This window comes from Tympanuchus pallidicinctus, unplaced genomic scaffold (genome assembly GCF_026119805.1).
Source record: "Tympanuchus pallidicinctus isolate F22 unplaced genomic scaffold, pur_lepc_1.0 scaffold16, whole genome shotgun sequence".
Lineage (NCBI taxonomy): Eukaryota > Metazoa > Chordata > Aves > Galliformes > Phasianidae > Tympanuchus > Tympanuchus pallidicinctus.
In genome coordinates, this window is record NW_026294679.1 from 23,728,930 (window position 1) to 23,747,384 (window position 18,455).

At 54.3% G+C, this 18,455-nt stretch overlaps 2 protein-coding genes across 3 annotated transcripts; both read left to right on the forward strand.

Annotated features, from left to right (window-relative positions):
* Window positions 1-43: 43 nt before the first annotated feature.
* On the forward strand, window positions 44-1,688 carry EIF4EBP2 (eukaryotic translation initiation factor 4E binding protein 2). The gene is made up of 3 exons (XM_052677463.1): window positions 44-232; window positions 436-609; window positions 683-1,688. The coding sequence occupies exons 1-3, from the start codon at window positions 94-96 to the stop codon at window positions 712-714; spliced, it is 345 nt and encodes a 114-aa protein (XP_052533423.1). The 5' UTR covers window positions 44-93; the 3' UTR covers window positions 715-1,688.
* A 1,592-nt stretch (window positions 1,689-3,280) lies between these two features.
* PALD1 (phosphatase domain containing paladin 1) lies at window positions 3,281-16,730 on the forward strand. Of its 2 annotated transcripts, XM_052677349.1 has the most exons (19): window positions 3,281-3,419; window positions 5,832-6,023; window positions 6,217-6,319; window positions 6,395-6,574; window positions 6,819-6,983; window positions 7,227-7,463; window positions 8,245-8,393; window positions 8,477-8,573; window positions 8,661-8,765; window positions 10,905-11,000; window positions 11,163-11,297; window positions 11,507-11,623; window positions 11,703-11,882; window positions 12,727-12,924; window positions 13,027-13,167; window positions 13,415-13,486; window positions 13,653-13,793; window positions 15,562-15,717; window positions 16,456-16,730. In XM_052677349.1, exons 2-19 carry the CDS (start codon window positions 5,839-5,841, stop codon window positions 16,606-16,608), a joined length of 2,610 nt encoding a protein of 869 aa, XP_052533309.1. In that variant the 5' UTR covers window positions 3,281-3,419; window positions 5,832-5,838; the 3' UTR covers window positions 16,609-16,730. The 2 variants fall into 2 exon arrangements, with proteins under 2 accessions (XP_052533309.1, XP_052533310.1); XM_052677350.1 differs by lacking the exons at window positions 15,562-15,717; window positions 16,456-16,730 and adding an exon at window positions 14,646-15,540.
* The last annotated feature ends 1,725 nt before the right edge of the window (window positions 16,731-18,455 follow it).

The following is an 18,455-nucleotide window of genomic DNA, read 5'->3' on the forward strand; positions in this document are numbered from 1 at the left end:
CCGGGAGCCGGGAGCCCTCCTCCCCGTCGGACCACGTGTGGCGGCGGGCGGGGATGGCGCGGCCCCGCCCCGCGGGGACAATAGCGCGGGGCCATGGCGTCGGCGGGCGGCCGCCAGCACAGCCAGAGCCGCGCCATCCCTGCCCGCCCCGCGCCGCACGGAGACGCCGCTTCGCTGCCGCCCGGCTGCTGCACCACGCCCGGCGGCACGCTCTTCTCCACCACGCCGGGAGGTAAGAGCGTGAAGCCCTAAACTGCGCCCCGGATTTCAACGCTCCCCGCGGCTGGGCCCCGGAGGGAGGCTAGGCCGTGCCGCCCGGAGGGGGTGAGGCTGCGGGCGGAGGGGTTCGGGGTCGGCGGGGGTCCCTAAAGGCGGCACGCCGCGGGGGAGAGCGCCCAGGAGACACGGACGCGTCCCCCGGCCCTCCCGCCGCAGGCACCCGCATCATCTACGACCGTAAGTTCCTTCTGGAGCGCCGCAACTCGCCCATGGCGCAGACCCCGCCGTGCCAGCTGCCCGACATCCCCGGCGTCACCAGCCCCGGGGCCGGCGACGAGCCCAAGGCCGAGCCCACCAGCCCCAGCAGTCAGGACGGCAAGCCAGCGGCCGGTAAGCGGGCGGCCCCTCCCGGGCGTCCCCGAGCCGTGGGATGCCCACGTGCCTCTCTTGGTGTCTCTTGCAGGGGACGACGCGCAGTTCGAGATGGACATCTGACCAGGCGACCGCTGCTCTCCTTCGCCATTGCCCCGTTTATTGGTCCGTTGTTGTTTTTTTTGTTTGTTTTTTCCCTCCCGTTTCGTTTGGGTCTTTCGCCGCATCGCCCCGCTCCATCCCCTTCTCTTAACTGGTCTTAAGGAACAGTGCCTGGAAACGGAGGTGCTGCCCGCTGGGCTCCCATCCTGGGCCTTCCCTGGGAAGTTTCAGCAGCCACGGCACTGGGAAGGCGCCGGCACCTCTGTGCAGTGCAAACTCTCGGGTCCAGATTAGTCCCCTCTGGCACCTGGGCTCCCAATTTCTAAGGGGCCACACGTGGCACAAAGCCCTCAGTTTTCCACTTTTTGGTACTAAAAAGAGGGACAACCACGATACGGGGAGAAGGGAAGGCTGAGCGGCAGCGTCTCTTCCCTCAAACCCCAATCTGTGCCATGGGGTTTGGGGTGGGCTTCATCGCCAGGTGCTTTTGGGATGCTGTGAGCAAGCGAGTGCGAGTGGAAGTACGATGCGCGTGCGGCTGAGTGCTTGTGACACACACACAGATATATATGTTATATAGAGAGAAATATATTTTTCCTTAAAATGCTGGCCCTCGGAGGTCAGGCACGGCCCCGGAGCAGCCAGGGGACGCAGTGTAGCGTGGGGAAGGTGATGGCCATCAGCCACGCGGTGCCTTCTGGGACAGCTGCTCTGCGAGCCAAGAAAAAAAACAATCAAGGACAAAGCGAACTTTCTACAGCTTTCTACGACGTTTCTACGACTTTCTACTGATTATTTTTCTCTTTTTGTTTTGTTTTAAACGGGATTCTGGCTGAAAAGCAAGGAGTGCCCGGCGTCTTGGGGCAGCTTCTCTGCTGTTCAGGGTTGTCGGTGGGTTTTTTAGTTTTCCTGTCTCCTGCACGGGAGGAGGAGAGCTCCCACCGGTGGTTGCTGTTACAGTGAGGTCAATAAAGATCTTGGTTCTACGACAGTGACACGTGTGGGGTTTCTTTGGCCTTAGCCCCATTTATCCACGTGGTGATTGCTCTTCTAAAGCAGGATGTTTGCAGGGCAGAAGCATCTGCGGGGCATGGAGGTTTCCTTGGAGAGCTACCAAGGAAAGTCCCGCTGGGGACATCCCAGCAGATGGCATGACCACGAGGCGCTGTGTCAAAAAGCTGTTCCAGAAGGATCCAAAATGTGCTTTTTCTGATGGTGGCTTCCAAAACCAGGTGTAACGCTGGAACAGACGTGGTGGAAAGGTGCTTCAGAGGCCTTCACTGGCTCCCTATTCAGCCAAGGAAAGGAAAGCTCGTTGGAGGAGGATAAAAGGTTTTCTGGAGCAGGGAAAGAGGGCAGATACCTGCCAATGCACTTTTTCACCTCCTTTTCTGAACTTTAGGAGAGCGAGGGGTGCTTTGGGGTTCCCCATCTCACCCAGAAGTTTGCAGCAGTGCCCCGTAGCAGTGTGACTTGAGTAAACTGCAAATTCCCAGCCATTCCACAAGCTGGTGTGACATGCATTTTTGCCCCAAGCTCAGCGTGAAGATGCATTTAGCATCAGGGCATGGCATCACTGTGGGTTCACATTTTCAACTGATGCCTGAAGTCTGCTGCAGAGCAGAGGCCAGACTGCAAACCTGAGTTGCTGGGGCCCACAAAGCTCAGGCTCCCGCAGGCAGGGGAAGCCCTCGGTGCTCCACAGTGTTGGGGCTGCTGGCACACCCTGCTCCCCAGCCTTTACCATTTTCGGGCTGCCTCCGGGCTGCGTTTACATTCCTTTCCCTCCTTCCTGGTGACACCGACAGCTCCTTCTCCCTTTTCCCTCAGCCTGTTGGGCTTCTGTAAATATTTATGCACTGTGCTGTCGGTGCCTGCTGCACAGCCGGGGCATTTCGGGTCTCTAATAGGGAAGGCTCCTGAGTCCTCCCTGTGGGGCCGATGTGCTTCAGGTGGATTGTCTGGTTACAGAGGAAGGACAAACAAATGTACAGCTCAGTTCTGGGGCATCCGGGAGGACATGTGCCAGCTGGGTGGCTCCGTGATGCTGGAGTGGGATGGGTGCAGGAGGTGGTGGGTGCCTGGGGAGAGGGAATGGGGACGTGGCTCAGTAGGAGCGAGTGATCTGAGGTCTTTTCCGACCTTTATGACTCTCTAATTCAATCCAATGAATGTGCAGGAGGCTGTAGAGTGATAGGGGGGCAATGTACCAGGGCATCCCCAAGGGATGGGAACTGTGACCGAGGGACTGCTGTGTGGTAATGGTCCCTAATGGGCCTGGGTGCTCCTACAGTCTGGGGGATACCTCGAGGAGAAACGGGTTGGATACCTGGCAAAGTACCAGGGAGACCCCGAGGAGCTGCAGTAAGCTGTGGGGTCCCAAAGTGGAAAGGTGCCGACTCCAAGGGCTGCGGGCTGAACGCTCCCTGGGGTCCTGGGGGCCGCGGCGTGAGACCGCCCCCAGCCCCAGGCTCAGCCCTCGGGAGCGGGGCGGTGCCACGGCGGGACGCGGGCGGAGCCGGGCGGCAGCGGGCGGAGCCGGACCGCAGCGGGGCCGCTTAAACCCGTCCCGCCGCCCCGCCCCGCACCCGGACCGACGGCCGGAGGGACGCGCGGACGCAGGTGGTGGGCGGCCGTGGGGCTGCTCCGCCAGCCCGGGCCCCGCAGCCCCCATGGGGCCGGCCCGGAGCCGCCCCCGGCAGCGCTGAGCCGCACGGAGCCACCAGGTACCGCGCTGGGAGGGCGGGGCGGGGGGGTTGCGGGGATGCTCGGGTCTGCATCCCTCGGTCGCTCTCCCGGGGGAACCACAGGCCGGGAGCCCCGTGCAGCCCTCGCCGTGCGCGGGGCAAAACGACGGGGCGAGAGTCCTGGCCACGTCCTGCAGAGCTGCGGGGCTGCTCTCGCGTCGTTGTCCCGCGGGATGCCGCTCCGAGCTTTCTGGGAACCGCTGCGAAGCGCTGTGGGCTTGGCTAGTTTCGGTGGGTTTGGGAGCCGAGCAGCTCCGGGCGAGCGCTGCGTTTCCGACGCCCCGCGGTGGTATTTCTCACCTTTTCTTTGAGCTTTCTTTGCGCTGAAGCGAGCCGCTTCCTTCCGGCGCAGTCTGCTGCGGGGGGACCCCGTAGGAAGGGGACCCTTACGGTCATCGGGCTCAGCTCCAGTTTGCAACCCGAAAGGAGCATGGCCTTGATTCCTTCCCCTTTTCCAACTTTTAAACACGTATTTTAAGCCACTCAGTGTGCCTCCCGGTGCTTTCTTCCTGACCGCTCTAAACCCAGTTTGCTCCCCCCTGCATCGGAGAGGGTGTGCTGTCCCATCTCTTCGTTTTTTGTTTTTTTTTGGTTTTTTTGTGTTTTTTTTTTTTTTTTTGTGTGTGTGTGTGTTTTTTTTCCTCTCCCCCCCCCGGGTATTTTTGCTTTTGGAGAAAGGGATGAGGGAGCAGGGGCAGCACCACGCTCCATCACTTCCTCCCTCCGGTGATGCCGCGTGCTCCCCGCTCCATCCGGCGGTGCTTCCTGCCCACCCCCACGACCCTCCGGAGAGCACCGCACGTTTCCCATTTTGGGGTTAAAACCCTGGTTTTGGGGCAGTTCAGGGCCATGGCCTGCTTGGCACAAAGCTTTCCCCCAGCAGTGCGATGCCTTTGGTAATGGCATAGCCGTCCTAATTTAGGAAGCTGTAAACGAGCAGCTTGCAGGGAAGGGTGTAATTTGGGGGTTTCTCCCAGGGAGAGGCCGTATTGTGCTAACAGAGGACGAGCGGCCGTGGCACTCGTTCCGCTATAGACAGTGTAAAACCTGGGTGGGACGCCCGGGATCAGTGAGGTGCTTCCCTGCCGAAAACATTAAAAAAATCTCTCTGTATTTTAAAATACATAACTGAAGTGCAGTGCTGGGGGTGCAGCAGTGGTTTGTTTGTCCTCGCTCTTCCCGCTGACAATGAGGCAGCCAGGGCAAGTGCACGCTTCCTCCCACCGTGGCAGATGCATCCTGCAGCTGGGCCCACCCGCTATATTTAGGCTATTGTTAGTGCTGGCCTTGGGCCCCTGCCAGCTCCCCGTGCCGTGGGGGTTGGACCCATATGTGGGGGCTGACACGGTGGGAAACAGTGGGGCGAGGTCAGAATGAGTGGGAGCGCTGCTCTTCTTTTGGTGGAGAAGGGCTGTATGGTTTGCAAGTAGCAAACAAGCAATGGGATTTATTTATTTTGGTTTAGAGGAAAGAAGTGGCTTTTTACAAGGCGGCCAAAAATCCGGTCTTGGTGACAAAGCCTGTTTGCAAGGCAGCCGAGCAGACTGCAGAAGCATCTGTGGGTTGGGGTGCCGGTTACACATCAGCGCACAGCTCCCAGCACACTTGTGTCCATGCAGCCGAGCCCCAGTGCTGTGCGTTTGCTACAGAAGCAAGAAAAGCGCCTTTTTCTTCCTGGGCTTAACAGGAAGAACAGGCACAGCATTGTCCTGGGGCAGCCGAGCGTGGCGGGATGCTCCTGGCTGTCCTCTGCTCCCCTTTGGAGTCCTCTGTATGCATGCAGGCACATGTCTGCAGGCACATGCATGTTCACGCTTGAGGATGTGCATGCATGAGCACACACATGTTGGCATGCACATGTATGTGCCTCTATATGTGCACAGGAAAGCCGGCTGCGATCCCGGTGTGCAACAACAAATGCAGCGTGCTGGGAATGAGCCTGGGAGGAAATCACGGAGAGCTGGAGCACTTAGCTATATTTCTCTGCTCTTCAAGCATTTTTCCATGCTCGCGGAGCGCGCTGGGGCACAGGAGGCTAATGGCTGTCCTGCCGGGACGGGAAGCCGCAGGTCACTCTGCAGTGCCATCTGCTGACTCATCACATTTTGGGGGCTGGCTCCAGGGTTTCTCCTTTTCTCCTCTTCCCAGCCCTGATGGCAGAGAAGCCGTGCTGGGAATTCAGCCACGGTGGGGCTGGACCCTGCCTGGAGGACAAGGGGGGAAGAAAGCCCATAAGGAGAGCGGGAAGGAAATTGGAGAGCACGGGAAGGGCAGGGTTCGTGTTTCTTCGGAAATGGGCCTCCCCTTGCCGTGCGGGGCAGCTGAAAAAATTCCTCTCCCTTTACCATTCTCCCTCCCTCCCCTCAACCCTGTTTTTCTGTCCCTGTGCAGCCTGTGGATGATGGGCACGACCGCCAGCGCGGCTCAGCAGACGGTCTCAGCCTCTGCCTTTGAGAGTGTGCACGGCATTGGCACCATGGAGGACCAGCGCTCCCTGAGCATCCACTCGTTCCAGACCCTCGGGCTGCACAATAGCAAGGCCAAGTCCATCATCACCAACAAAGTGGCACCAGTGGTCATCACGTGAGTCCCAGCAGCTACCTGCAAGCCCTTCTTGCTGTCTCCAGATTGAACGCTATCCTTTCTTGGTTCATTTCAAACCCTCTCTATCCTTTGTTGCATGCTCCTCTCTCTCTCTCCGTGCTTTTGGCAAAAAGAAAACCCTACTTGTTTGTTTTTGGGTAACCTTACCTCCTTCTGCATGTGGTTCCTCCAGGTATAACTGCAGGGAGGAGTTCCAGATCCATGATGACCTGCTGAAGGCCAACTACACAGTGGGACGCATCTGTGAGACCACACTGGAGCACTACCTGGTGCAGGTTGGCATTGCTGCTCATTGCTCCCGCATGCTTCCTGCGCTCGGATCCTGTTCCATCTTCTTTCTTATCCTGCAGGGGAAATATTTCATGGTCAGAGATGTGTACAGCAAGTTGGATGTCTTGAACACTACCAGCACCAGTGGTGCTCCGAATTTCCGGCAAGCCAAAGGAGGCTATGCGGTGTTTGGTATGGGTCAGCCCAGCCTCAATGGCTTCAAGCTTGTGCTGCAGAAGCTGCAGAGAGAAGGACACAAGGTTGGTGCAGCGGGAACAAGCGTGGCCTTAAAGCTGGGCGCTTCTGCTCTTGTTTGTGGGAGAGGATCTGTAGATTGTTGTGGAAGTCGAGGGGATATCTGTGGGGAGAGTGGCCGAAATGCTCCATCTCCAGAGCTGCTGGCTGGTCTGTGGAGGAGGTTGGCACAAAGTTTTGGGAAGCCTTTTCACCTGCTGCATGTGTGGTGTCATCCCTCGTATCCCTCATCTGTGGCCATCTTTCCAGGAGTGTGTCGTCTTCTGCGTTCGTGAGGAACCCGTGCTGTTCTTGCGGGTGGAGAGTGACTTTGTGCCCTACACGCCACGGGGCAAGGAGAACCTCCATGAGAACCTCCACAGTTTGCAGAGGAGGCTGCGTGTGGAAGACCTGGAGCTCACCATCCGCAAAGAGGTGATCTCCATGGGCTGGGGGAGATGTTGGGGCCTTGATAGGGTTCTCCATCTTCTAGCGTGCAGCTCTGTATCCTTGGGTGTCCAAGAAAGCATAAAATCAGAAGCAGTGAGATGGGGATTGGGCCTATTCCCCACCTTTGGATGTCTCATGGAGGGATTTGAAGCAGACAGATGCTGCATGGGGCCTCCATGAGCATCCACCAGGCTCACAGGCGTTGATGGCAATCTCCATCTCCACTAGATCCATGACTTTGCACAGCTGAGCGAAGGAGTCTACTATGTCTACAATGACATCGAGCGCTTTCGGGATGAGCCGCACACTGTGCGGGTGCAGGGTGAGGAAGACATCCATGTGACAGAGGAGGTGTATCGCCGGCCCATCTTCCTCCAGCCCACCTACCGCTACCACCGCCTGCCCCTGCCCGTGGATGGGGCCCCTCTGGAGGAGCAGTTTGATGCTTTCATCTGTTTTCTTAGGGTGAGCCAAGCAAAACCATGGGGATTTTGGGGTGGGATTTGCTTCCTCAGCTTTCTGGGACTGGTGGGAAGGTCTGTTACTTCTGCACTTGAGTAAAGGAGCCATCTCCACCCCTGGCAGAGTGCTGGAGATGCTCCTGGAATCATAGAATGGTTTGGGTTGGAGGGGACCTCTAAATTCCAATCTCCCTGCTATAGGACCCTCCCACTAGACCAAGTTGCTCGCAGCCCCATCCAGCCTGGCCTTGGTAGCTCCTTGTTTAGGCTGATTAATGTTGGGTGGACTTTATTTTGCAAGCCCTTCATATACGACAGTCACCAAACCAATGTGCAGGCTTGGTGTCACCATAGTCTTCCCTCTTCTAAAATAAAACAAGTTCTTTCTGTGCAAGGTAGCCTGCCTGGGGAAGCACCAGCATGGGGGGGGTCCTTGAGTCTACCTTCTTCCCTTTTTGGCTTCATATAATGGGGAGCTTGTGCGTGTGATTGTGCCCTGCTTGTCCTTGCTGGAGGTGACCGTTTCTCATGCCGCCTGGCATTCCTGCACATGCAGCTCCTGTTTGGGAGCAATGGTCTGGGTTTGGTGCAAATGCTTTTGGTGGCAGGCCTAGTGTGGAAGACTGGGAATGGGTAGTGGGACTAATGGTGATCCCATCGTTAATTCATGGAAGAAGGGATCATCACTGATGGGGCTGTACATCAGCCTGGTGACCGTGAGGAGATGTCCATGCCTGTGCTCTCCTTGCTGCCTCTGGGCACCATCCATCCCTGTCTCTTCCTAGGAGAGCCCTGGCCTGCTGCTGCGGGATCCCAGCTGCCCCCCGCCAGCACTGCTCTTCAGCTGCCAGACTGGTGTGGGCAGGACCAACTTGGGCATGGCCTTGGGCACCCTTATCCTCTACCATCACCGGGGAGCAGCACCAAAGCCTGAGTAAGCGAGACAGTCCCAGGGTGGCCAGGATGGCCACGGTGCTCATTGGTTTAATGGCCTCTTTCTCCTTTCTCCATGGGCAGCCCGCCGCATCCAGCCAAAACGACTCCAAGGGCCAGGTTTCGGGTCATCCAGAGCTTCATTGAGATGGTACCCAAAGGGCTACAGATGGTGGAGGAGGTAAGTGGGGGGGAGTCTGCCAAACCCATGCTGACCTCAGGATGGGCAAGGAGGGCTTCCTCTGCTCACTGGCTCTCCCTGCTCAAGGTGGACAGCGTGATTGCCTCCTGCTCAGAGATGCACGACATGAAGGAAGCTATCTATGAGTCCAAGAAGAAGCTGGAAGGGATTGGAGAAGACTACCAGATCCAGGTACTGCTGCTAGGGTGACATCCTCATCTCCAAAACTGAGCCATGGAGCATCAGTCAGGACCCCTTTTAGTGAGCCATTAATTAGAGGATTGCTCAGCTGCCTTTATAACCCTGCTCTGTGCATGGTAATTTATAGAAATGTTTTCATGAGCAGATAGGAAGAATGTAAATTATACAAATCCAAAACTTCCTGTGCTCTGGAAGCTTCCGAGGGGTGTGTGAACCTGGAAGGTTGTGAAGGTTTTTCCTATTTAAGAGCCATGAAATTGAGCAGGCTGGGGCTTCAAGGAAACTTGACTTTTTATTTTGAGCAGTGTCTCTGATTCTGACAGATGCCTTTGAGACAGATAATACCCTGTGTCTTTTATTTTTTGCTATCCTTAAAACTGCAGAATGAGTGGTTCGGGATCCAGCATCTCTTCAGGCTTTTCCAGTCAGGCTTCTTTTGGCTGACTGAGAAGACTTGGATCCCAGATCCAAGTCCACTTTTTACTCCCTTTCCAGCCTTTCTGGGGATGAATTTTTCCATTGGGGTGTGACAAACATGCCACTACAGTGAGGAATCCCAAATTCCATCCTTCCCTGTTTTTTTCCTAGGGCAGGTCTGCATCTGCTTAGTGCTGCTTCATGTGGTGGCACATGCTGTGGTGTGTAGCATGGAGACTCTTGGCTAGGGGGCCAAGTGTGGACAGACATGTAGGGGCACCCATGGGTGCCTTTCTTGGGCACTTTGGGGGCAAAGGGTGATCTGGCTGACCCTCCATTCACACTGGGGAGGGCTGCTCTGTGTCGTCTTCGACAGTGGAAAACAAATGGCTGGGGATTGCTGTAAATTAGCCCAGAGGAGTGTTTATTTGAAGTCTGCACGTAGCAAGAGCACGTTTAAACAATGGCGAGGGGCCAGGAAAATGTGCTGGGTGATGTGGGTGGGGGGAGAGGAGGAGAGGAAAGGACTCTGTGGGCACAGAGAGTTGGGTGGGGGGGAAAGGAGTTTGAACTCCTGCAGTGATGGCATAGTGATGTGATGCAGGGTCTTGGGTGGGATGCTCAGTCCCATCCCTGCAGTGCCTGGCCCTTCCTGGCCTGACCCTGGTGTGACTCCATGCTCCTGGGTTCTGTTGTGAGTTTTGGAAGCCAATGTACTGTTCTGCCTCTTGATAAATGACAGCAGGCCGGATTTGTCTTGTGGATCACAAGTAAATATTTATGACTCAATGCCATTGCGTTGGCAGCACGCAAAGCCTGCTTGCCAAGTCTGCCTGCAATGCAAGAAAGGATCTTCTGCAATGCATGTCTTAACAGGGTTTCTATCGTGTCCAGGATGGGGTTTTTGCCTTGTAGGCAGTAGGGGCAGGTTATGTGTGTCCCCCTGGGGTTTATCCCACGGACCACAGTTTCCAAAGAGGCTTTGCGAGAACCTCGTGTAGAGTTGGGTGCTCTTCATCTTCATCTTGTCCTGAGGTTTTGAGCTTGCACCCCCAGGGGAAAGCCCACTCGTTTCTGGGGAAACCCCATGGCTCTTATGGAAGCCTGATGGCTGGAGCATCACACCTGGAGGCCATAGTGGTGTCCAAGACAGTGTTGGCATCTTGTGTTAATCAAACCCCTCTGTTTGGGTCTTGCTCTCCCAGTAGCATCTGGACATTGTATCTCCTGGACAGGCAGGCAGCCTGTATCATGTTGGACCTGCTCCCGGCGCATCCTTGGGTGAAAGGAAAGGCTTTGTTTGATCTAAAATAAAAATTTATAGCTCTAAGCATCTCTTAATATGGAAAAATATTGAAATGTTTCACTTAAAGGTATAAATTAAAAAAAAAAAAAAAAAAGGCACCAAATACTATTCCAGATACAGTTCTGTGGTTTTTTTCACTGCCATCCTCATTTGGAAGCAGCTTGGTGAAGTTGGTGTGAAAATGCTAAAAACCTTCTTAAGGCCAGGGACTTAAATGGCATTTCTGCCTCCTTTCCCCCAAAACAGTACTTAAAAACTGCCTCAGGCCAGCTTGCTCCTTGCTTATCTCCTCTTCAGCAGGCATGTGGTGCTCTCCTACCCAGTGTCCCAGGGCTCCAGCAGGAGCTGCTCCTGCCCTGTGATCCACTATGGACGTGATGAATGCCCGATGTGTTGTTTGCTTTTAGGGGAACAGCACCAAAGAATATTTCCTTCAGAGGACTCTGCAGAGCCTTGAACGCTATTTCTACCTGATTGCCTTCAATTACTACCTTCACGAGCAGGTAAAGGCCACGTCTCCTGGCTGGGTGGTGGGAGGGCAGGGCGATGTCTCAAGCTGAAGGGAGGAGGATGGCATCACCATTGATAGTTTTGGAAGCATGTGGTGGGGGGGGGGGGTGAGCCCAGGCTGATGGCGTGCCCCCTCCCCGGCCCCCCGCCGGCAGTACCCCCTGGGCTTTGCCCTCAGCTTCAGCAGGTGGATGTGCCGGCACCCTGAGCTCTACCGGCTGCAGGCGAGTATGAACTCCTCTGAGCTTACCATCTCCGGGGACCTCATCACCAAGGGGACGCGAGTGTTGGTGAGTGCCTTGCCTGGGTGTAGGGACAGGGCTGGTTGTCTGCTGGGGGTGGTCTTGGGATGCTCAACCTTAAGGAGGTTTGGGGGGGGGGGTGGGAGAAGCAAGGGGTTCTCTGTGGTGAGGCAGGTCCATCTCTTCCACAAGGATGGGTGAGTTCCTAGTGATTCTTTGTGCACACCACGTGCCCAGCCCTGTCTGTTCTGCCACAGGCGGTGGATGAGCGCTTCTGCCCAGATGTGCTGAGCACTGTGAAGGAGATGAGCGTAGCCAATTTCCGACGAGTGCCTAAGATGCCCGTCTATGGGACAGCACAGCCCAGCTCCAAGGTGAGAGGCAGGTGCCTTGTGGCAGGCAGGGCCACCCCTTTGGGTGCCACCCCCTCACCTTGGCTACCCCTCCCTCCAGGCCCTTGGCAGCGTCCTGCGGTACCTGACAGATGCAAAGAGAAAGCACTCGCACATCTTGTGGGTCAGCCTGCGGGAAGAGGTGGTGCTGGAGGGGAATGAGCAAATCTACACACTCAGGGAGCCAGGAAGCCTCGACCAGCTCATCCCTGTGCCAGTATCCACGCCTGAGCAGCTGGAGGTGAGCCTGGGCTTTGGGGTGCACCTTGGTGTGGCTGGTCCTGCCTTGGGGTAATGCATTCTGGGTGCAATGCTTGTTGAAGGCATCTCCTCTTTGCATATGAGCATCTTTGCTGTGGATCACCAGAAGCACAGGGGCTTTGCCCCAAATGGTGCCAAGGGAAGGATGCACGAAGGTTTCACACTGGGCTTGTGTGAAATCTGCTCCTCAGTGTGTTCATGTCTGGTGATTCAGGCCTCCTCCTTCCTTCTGTCACATCTCTTTGCTCCAAAATTTTACCCTATAGCCCATTTCAGCTAGATTTGACCTTGCATTACATTCCTGTGAGCTTTTTGCAGATAACTGGATGTAGGACAGAGGTGTAGATCATGTCCCTTATGAGGAAAAGGCATCTCCCACTCTGCTGAGCCCTCATGAGGGAGATGTCCCTGGGAAATGAGTCTTAGCCCCTCACCCACTATAGCTACTTGTTTGGGGTTTTTTTTGTTTGGTTGGTTTTTTGGATGGTGAAGGGGATTTTGCTGCCAGCAGCATCTTGGCTGCATGTAGAAGCTCTCTGGAGTCTTGGGCATGGCAGTGCTAAAGGTCCCTGGAGAGAAATGGTGGCCAGAACCTGGAGTGTGGGTCTGTGTCAGGCTGTATCTTAAAACATAAAAATACTGGGGGGGGGGGGGGAGGGGAAAAAAAAAAAACAAAAAAACCCCAGAAAACAAAACCAAAACAAACAAACAAAAAAAAAGAAAACAAAAAAAAAAACCAAAACAAAAAAAAAACCCGAGGGAAATGGCTGCAAGAGGAGTAGGTTTGATAGTTCTGGTGGTGAGGTTTTCTCTGTTCTTTGCAGAAACTTGAGTCCACGCTGAAGGTTGACCTGCTGAAGTCACAGAAGTGGCTGGAGGTCTACCTGGAAGCAGAGAAGCAGATGAAGATGTTCAAGAGCTGTCTGACCACACAGGAGATCTTCAACCAGCACAAAAGCACCTGCCAGGGCCTGACCTACCGGCGCATCCCCATCCCTGACTTCTGTGCTCCCAGGGAGCAGGTAGCAGCACTGCCACCACATCCTCAAGCTGCCATCGTTGTTTGTTTGTTTGTTTTTCTGGTGTGACCACCCTCCTTAAAACCCTTGGTGTTGGTCTCGCAGGATTTTGACCGGCTGCTGGAGGCGATGAAGAGTGCTCTGGCTGAGGACTCACGGACAGCCTTTGTGTTCAACTGTGCCAGTGGCCGGGGCAGGACCACCACAGCCATGGTCATCGCTGTCCTCACGCTCTGGCACTTCAATGTGGGTACCAGTGCTTCCAGCTGGTGGGGGCTGTAAGGACACAGCCCTTCCTTTTTTGTTGCCTTGGTGTAGCCACAGAGGAACTGTAGAAGGAGTGGAGATGTTGTCATGTTCCTGTGGAGTGGTGGGAGGCTCTGCAGGAATGAAGAGTTAATGGTGGGAGAGATGTAGTTCTCTTGCAGAGTAGATGGGTAAAATTTCAGATGTGCCAAGTGTGTAACGCTCTGTCCTTCTCTGACTCCTGCAGGGCATCCCTGAGATGAGTGATGAGGAGATTGTGAGTGTGCCTGATGCCAAGTACACTAAAGGGGAGTTCGAGGTGAGTCCTGCAGCCAATGTAGCCCCATGCTGTAGAGTCTCCAAAGTCCTGTGAGATGTGCTAGGGGGAGAATGGTCCTTTCCTGGTCTTGAGGGTGGAGCACGGGCATGGAGTGGTTGGGTTGAGAGCAGCAGGTGAAGCTCCTCCTGCTCTACCTGTGTTCTAGGTAGTGATGAAGGTGGTCCAACTCCTGCCTGACGGTCACCGGATGAAGAAGGAGGTGGATATGGCCCTGGACACGGTCAGTGAGACCATGACACCCATGCATTACCACCTCCGAGAAATCATCATCTGCACCTACCGGCAGGTGAGCAATGCCCTTTTCTGCCATGCAGAACCTAAATAGGGCAGCCACATCATGGATAGGGGTGGGACTTCACACCAAAGCTATGTCGCCAGGGTTCCTTGGGTGGTGGCTTTGGGGTTCCTTCATTATTTTATTTTATTTTTTTTTTTCCCCATCAAAACAGGAAAATACAGCAAAGCCTGACAACTCTCATGCTCTGTTCACCACAACTGGTTATGGGGTGAGGAGCAAAAAGCAGAAGATTAAGTTGATGATGGATTTACTACTCATTGTGTACTCATTACCCAAAGCAATGGGGCGTGAGGGTCGTGGTGGTCCAAACAAGCTCAGCATCCCATGCGTCCCTTGCTGTGCCGAATCCTGCATCCCATCCCTCCTGCTGCAGCCGGCAGAGGGCAGTGCTGCTCTGTCCTGTTCTCCTTCCATTCCTTCTGGCTCCTCCGACTCAAGGAGGAGGAACACCCGGGCGTCGCAGCTGGCTGAGCCATGCGCTTCTTGGCAGCCTTGCCTTTGCAGAGCTGTGATGACGGTGCGAGCTGCTCCCATTCATTAGCATTATTATTTTTTGGAAGGCGGCTGCCCGCCCGTTCCCGCGACCTCCTCGTGGCCCTTGCTGGCACTTGGCAGTGAGGAGCAGTGCATGGGTGTTCCTTAGCCATATCCTGTTTCCCAGCCAGCTGTATCCAGTCTGCCCTGATGGCCTGGTGGGGAAGGAAGATAAGCAGGGAGTCATCCGCTGCCCTGTTCCCCTTGCCTTAGGAAGAGCCTTTTATCACTGCCTTGGAGGCATTGTGTGCAAACGTTTTAATGCAGGTTTTTTTTTTTTTTTCTTTCCCCAAAATCTGAGCCCAGGATGGGCGAGCTCCATGGGGACATCTCTGCTTTGACTGGCAGGTGCAAACAGGAAGAAAGGTGTGCGCTTCCAGGTGTACATAGCCCCACTGTGGGCAGGTTTTTGTTGCATCCTGCTCTTTGTTCAGTCTCAGGTTGAAGGGAGCAGTGTTTGGTGCCTTGCAAGGGACACTTTGCAGGGTCAGGACAAGCAGGATGGGAGGAAAATGTGCTCTGGTGCTCAGTTCAGATTCCTTCCTACTCCTTCCCATCCTAAACTGGGAGGAAAAGATAGATTGATGCCTTCCTTCCGCTTCTGGAGGATGTGTTGTTTGGGGAGGCTTTCTTGATGGGAGCTTCTGCAGAAGCTGGCAGCAACAGTCAGCTGATTCCTTTGGTCTCAGCTACAGCAGAGAGATCCAACAAGACTTGCATGTTCATATGATCCATCAAGATGATGACATCCATTAGGTTCCTTGGTTTAGTGGGCATTTCTGTGGGGCCATGTTACTCAATTGTTGTTGTCTTTAATGCAGTTGTTTCCTGCCCGTTTCCCACCTTTTCTAACCAAACATGAAGCCAAGTTCTTGTCAGGATCTGCTCTGTGCAAGTACCCATGCATACACGTGGGGCTGACATCTTTCCCAATGCAGAACTGATCACATTCAGAGCCATACTCATAGCAGTACCATCAGTTGGGGAAGGAAAAATAACAAAGCATGGTTTTCAAGGATGGGAACACTTGTTTCCAAAACCTGTAGGGCATGGCTTGCAAGTGGAGAGAGGCAGGATTCTGGGCACAGGCAAGTGTTTAGTAACACCTCCTCTATTTCTGAGGGTTGCAGGACCCAAAGGGAGGCTTTTTATATGCTGCAAGCCACAGCACTATGAGAGCTTGGGCTGCCAAGTAGATTCTTGTCCTTCCTTGTGCTTGCAGGGGCGGTCAGGCAAGGATGAGCAGGAGCGGCGGCTGCTGCGGCTGCGGAGCCTGCAGTACCTGGAGCGCTACATCTACCTGATCCTCTTCAATGCTTACCTACACCTGGAGAAGAAGGACTCCTGGCAACGGCCCTTCAGCCTCTGGATGCGTGAGGTAGGGCTTCTGTTTGGGCCAAAACATGGTGCGATGCAGTGCTTGGGGAGGAAGGGTGCCTGTGATCTTATCTATCATTTGCACGTAGGTGTGCAGTGTGTGTTGGACCCAGCCCGCTGCTACTTCTTGCTCTTAGGACCCAACGTCTGGGGCTGTGCTCCCAGTGCTGGGGAAAGCTCCTATTTCAACACAGTATCTTGAATAAGCTGTTAATTAACCTATGTGTGTGAAGACACATTGAGTGTTAGGGAAACACTGCACCTCTACAAGGTGACAGAACCTCATCCCTCGCCCAATGCCACCAATTTACGATGGGGAAAAATTCCTGGCTTCTAGGTTCTTGTAGCCAGGCTAGGATGCTCCTGCCCCGACTTCTTGACTCCTCCAGGAAGACTTCAAATCTGAGATGTCCTTCCCAGGTGCCCCATTTGGGCAGATGCTGTGCCCCACTGAGCATCAAAGGTCCCTTTGGCTCCAGCACAAGCGCTGTGCTTTCAGTGTTTATTTAAAAAAATAAATAAATAAAAACCCAACAAGGCCACATTGTAACTTTATTTCCGGAAGGGCGCCAAAGCTAACAAACCATAAAGCTGCTTGTAAAACCCAGCAGCCGCAGCCGGAGGAAGGCTTGGGGAGGGGTCGGTGCCATGCAGGCGCGGTGGGCTTGGGTCACGCAAGGAGATGCTGTGCAGCCGTTCGTCTGCAGCAAAACTACCTCACCCTCTGCTGTGCTTCCAGGTGGCGGCCATGGCCGGTGTGTACGAGGTGCTGGATGGGCTGGGCTTCCCCGAGCTGGAGCAGCTGGAGGATGAGGAGCCACTGCGGAGGCTGCGCGGGCGCTGGAGGGCGCAGAGCGGGGCCGGCTGGCTCAGCCGTGGGAACTTCGTGTAGGGACAGAGACTGCGTGCCCCCAAAATGAAAAGGGAGGAAAAAAAGAACCAGTAAGAGGGGAGAGGGAGGGAGGGGAGAGCCTCTGAGCATGAGGATTAGGGTCAGGGGTTCTTCAAGATGCAATAAAGATGTTATAAATTAAACAAGAAGCTGTGCGGGTGCTTGTGTGCAAGGGAGCATGAGCGACTATATATGTGTATGCATACTGACATAGCAATATTTGTAAGCATGTACACATACACTTATTTTACAAGTGTTTGTATAGGTATGCATGCAGACATGTATGTGTATATCCAGACCCAAAGCTTTGTAGCTTGCTCTGGGACTTGCAGCCTTCCCCCTCCTTGCACACTGGGAATTCTCAGTAGCTGGTGGTATTTGCTCGTTCTTGCTAATTTTTTTTTTAGTTGTGTCTGGCACTGGAGGTAGCAATACATTGGAGCATCCAATGTCTGATGGTGGTTGAAGTCTCAGAGCATCCTATACTCAATGGCAGCAGTTGGAAAGACAGTGGGAATTCTGCCTCTAAGCATTAGGCCTTCAGAAAATACATCTGGAGTGCACCTGAAAACATAAATAATAGGCATAATGAATAGATTCTTTTTTAATTGGGTGCAAAATGATCAAGAAGGGACGCAGGGCTCTCTCCTGCTTGCACCCCAGTGCTTGGGGATGGCTGGAGCCGCCTGCTTTCATCCACTGCCAGCAGCAGGAGGCGCAGACAGTGGAGAGCAGAAAGGGGAGCCTGGAAAAAAAATTATTTAAAAATAGCATAAGATTATTTAAAAAAAAAAAAAGAAAAAAAAAAGAAAAAAAAAAACCTCCTTGGCTTGATTCCTGCTGTGGCTGCAAGTGCCCTGATTTCCCCCAAGGTTCCCTCGACAGCATTTGATTTTCCAGCTCAAGCGGGCCTTTTGGTTTTGCTTTTTTTTTTTTTTTTTTTCTGGCTGCATCATTGTTTTGCTGAGTATTTTCTGCTGATTGGGCTGGACTCATAAAGAGAGGCAGGGGTGGGCTGTGCCCCCACCCACACCCTCCCTAACAAGGGGGGGAGGCTGAGCAGGGGCTTAATGAGCAAGTCATTAATTGCTGCAGCCCTCCAGCCCTTTAATCTGAGTAATGAAGGCTGGAGATTTGCATCACCCGCACTCGGGTCTCAAAGGCTTCTTTCCGCTTTCCCACCTTCCTGACAAGTGATTTCCAACATGGGCCAAAAGCAATTGTCTGGAAGAAAAGGGGCCAAGGGGTATGAAATGCATTTGGGTGTGAAAAGGGACCGTGCTCTATTTATTTTGGGGTGAGAACGTCATGGCTGCAGTGTGCAGGCATTCAGAGCCCTCGGCCTCAGGCATCCCAGCTCTGCAGGGATCAGGAATGCCTGCACTCAGCAGTCCCCCAGCACACTCCCTCGCTGTTATTGGGATAAGGAGGGTGATGTTTGCAAGTGGGAAGGAAATTCTGCTTTGAGGTGTGCCCCACAGCATCTCCAGAGGATGCCCGGGTGGGACGTGGAAACTCAACGCCTTTAGGAAAACACCCACGTTCCACTGATGGAAAAAAGCTATTTGCGTCAGTAAATGCAGGCTTTGTGGGAGGGATGGGATGTGGGACCCTCAGCATGGGGAGGGACTGCAGCCACCTCCCCAGCCCTCTGCCTGCTGGAGATGGTGTGCTGGGGGCTGGCGTGCTCATGTGTGCAGAAACATATCAGTGCTTAAGTATTTCTTCTTGTTTAATCCCATTTCAAAGGCCACAGATAAGGTATAATTGAATATCCATGGGTATAACGAGGTGATATATACATAAGGAGTTTCTCTTTGAAGGTAGATGCGGCACAGAGGGCAGGT

Coding starts and splice junctions, on each gene's coding strand:
- EIF4EBP2 (XM_052677463.1), top strand. CDS start 94: ATGGCGTCGGCGGGCGGCCGCCAGCACAGCCAGAGCCGCGCCATCCCT. Junction 233..435: donor CTTCTCCACCACGCCGGGAG/GTAAGAGCGTGA, acceptor CTCCCGCCGCAG/GCACCCGCATCATCTACGAC. Junction 610..682: donor GGACGGCAAGCCAGCGGCCG/GTAAGCGGGCGG, acceptor TGTCTCTTGCAG/GGGACGACGCGCAGTTCGAG.
- PALD1 (XM_052677349.1), top strand. CDS start 5,839: ATGATGGGCACGACCGCCAGCGCGGCTCAGCAGACGGTCTCAGCCTCT. Junction 6,984..7,226: donor AGCTCACCATCCGCAAAGAG/GTGATCTCCATG, acceptor CATCTCCACTAG/ATCCATGACTTTGCACAGCT. Junction 15,718..16,455: donor TCAGCCTCTGGATGCGTGAG/GTAGGGCTTCTG, acceptor CTGTGCTTCCAG/GTGGCGGCCATGGCCGGTGT.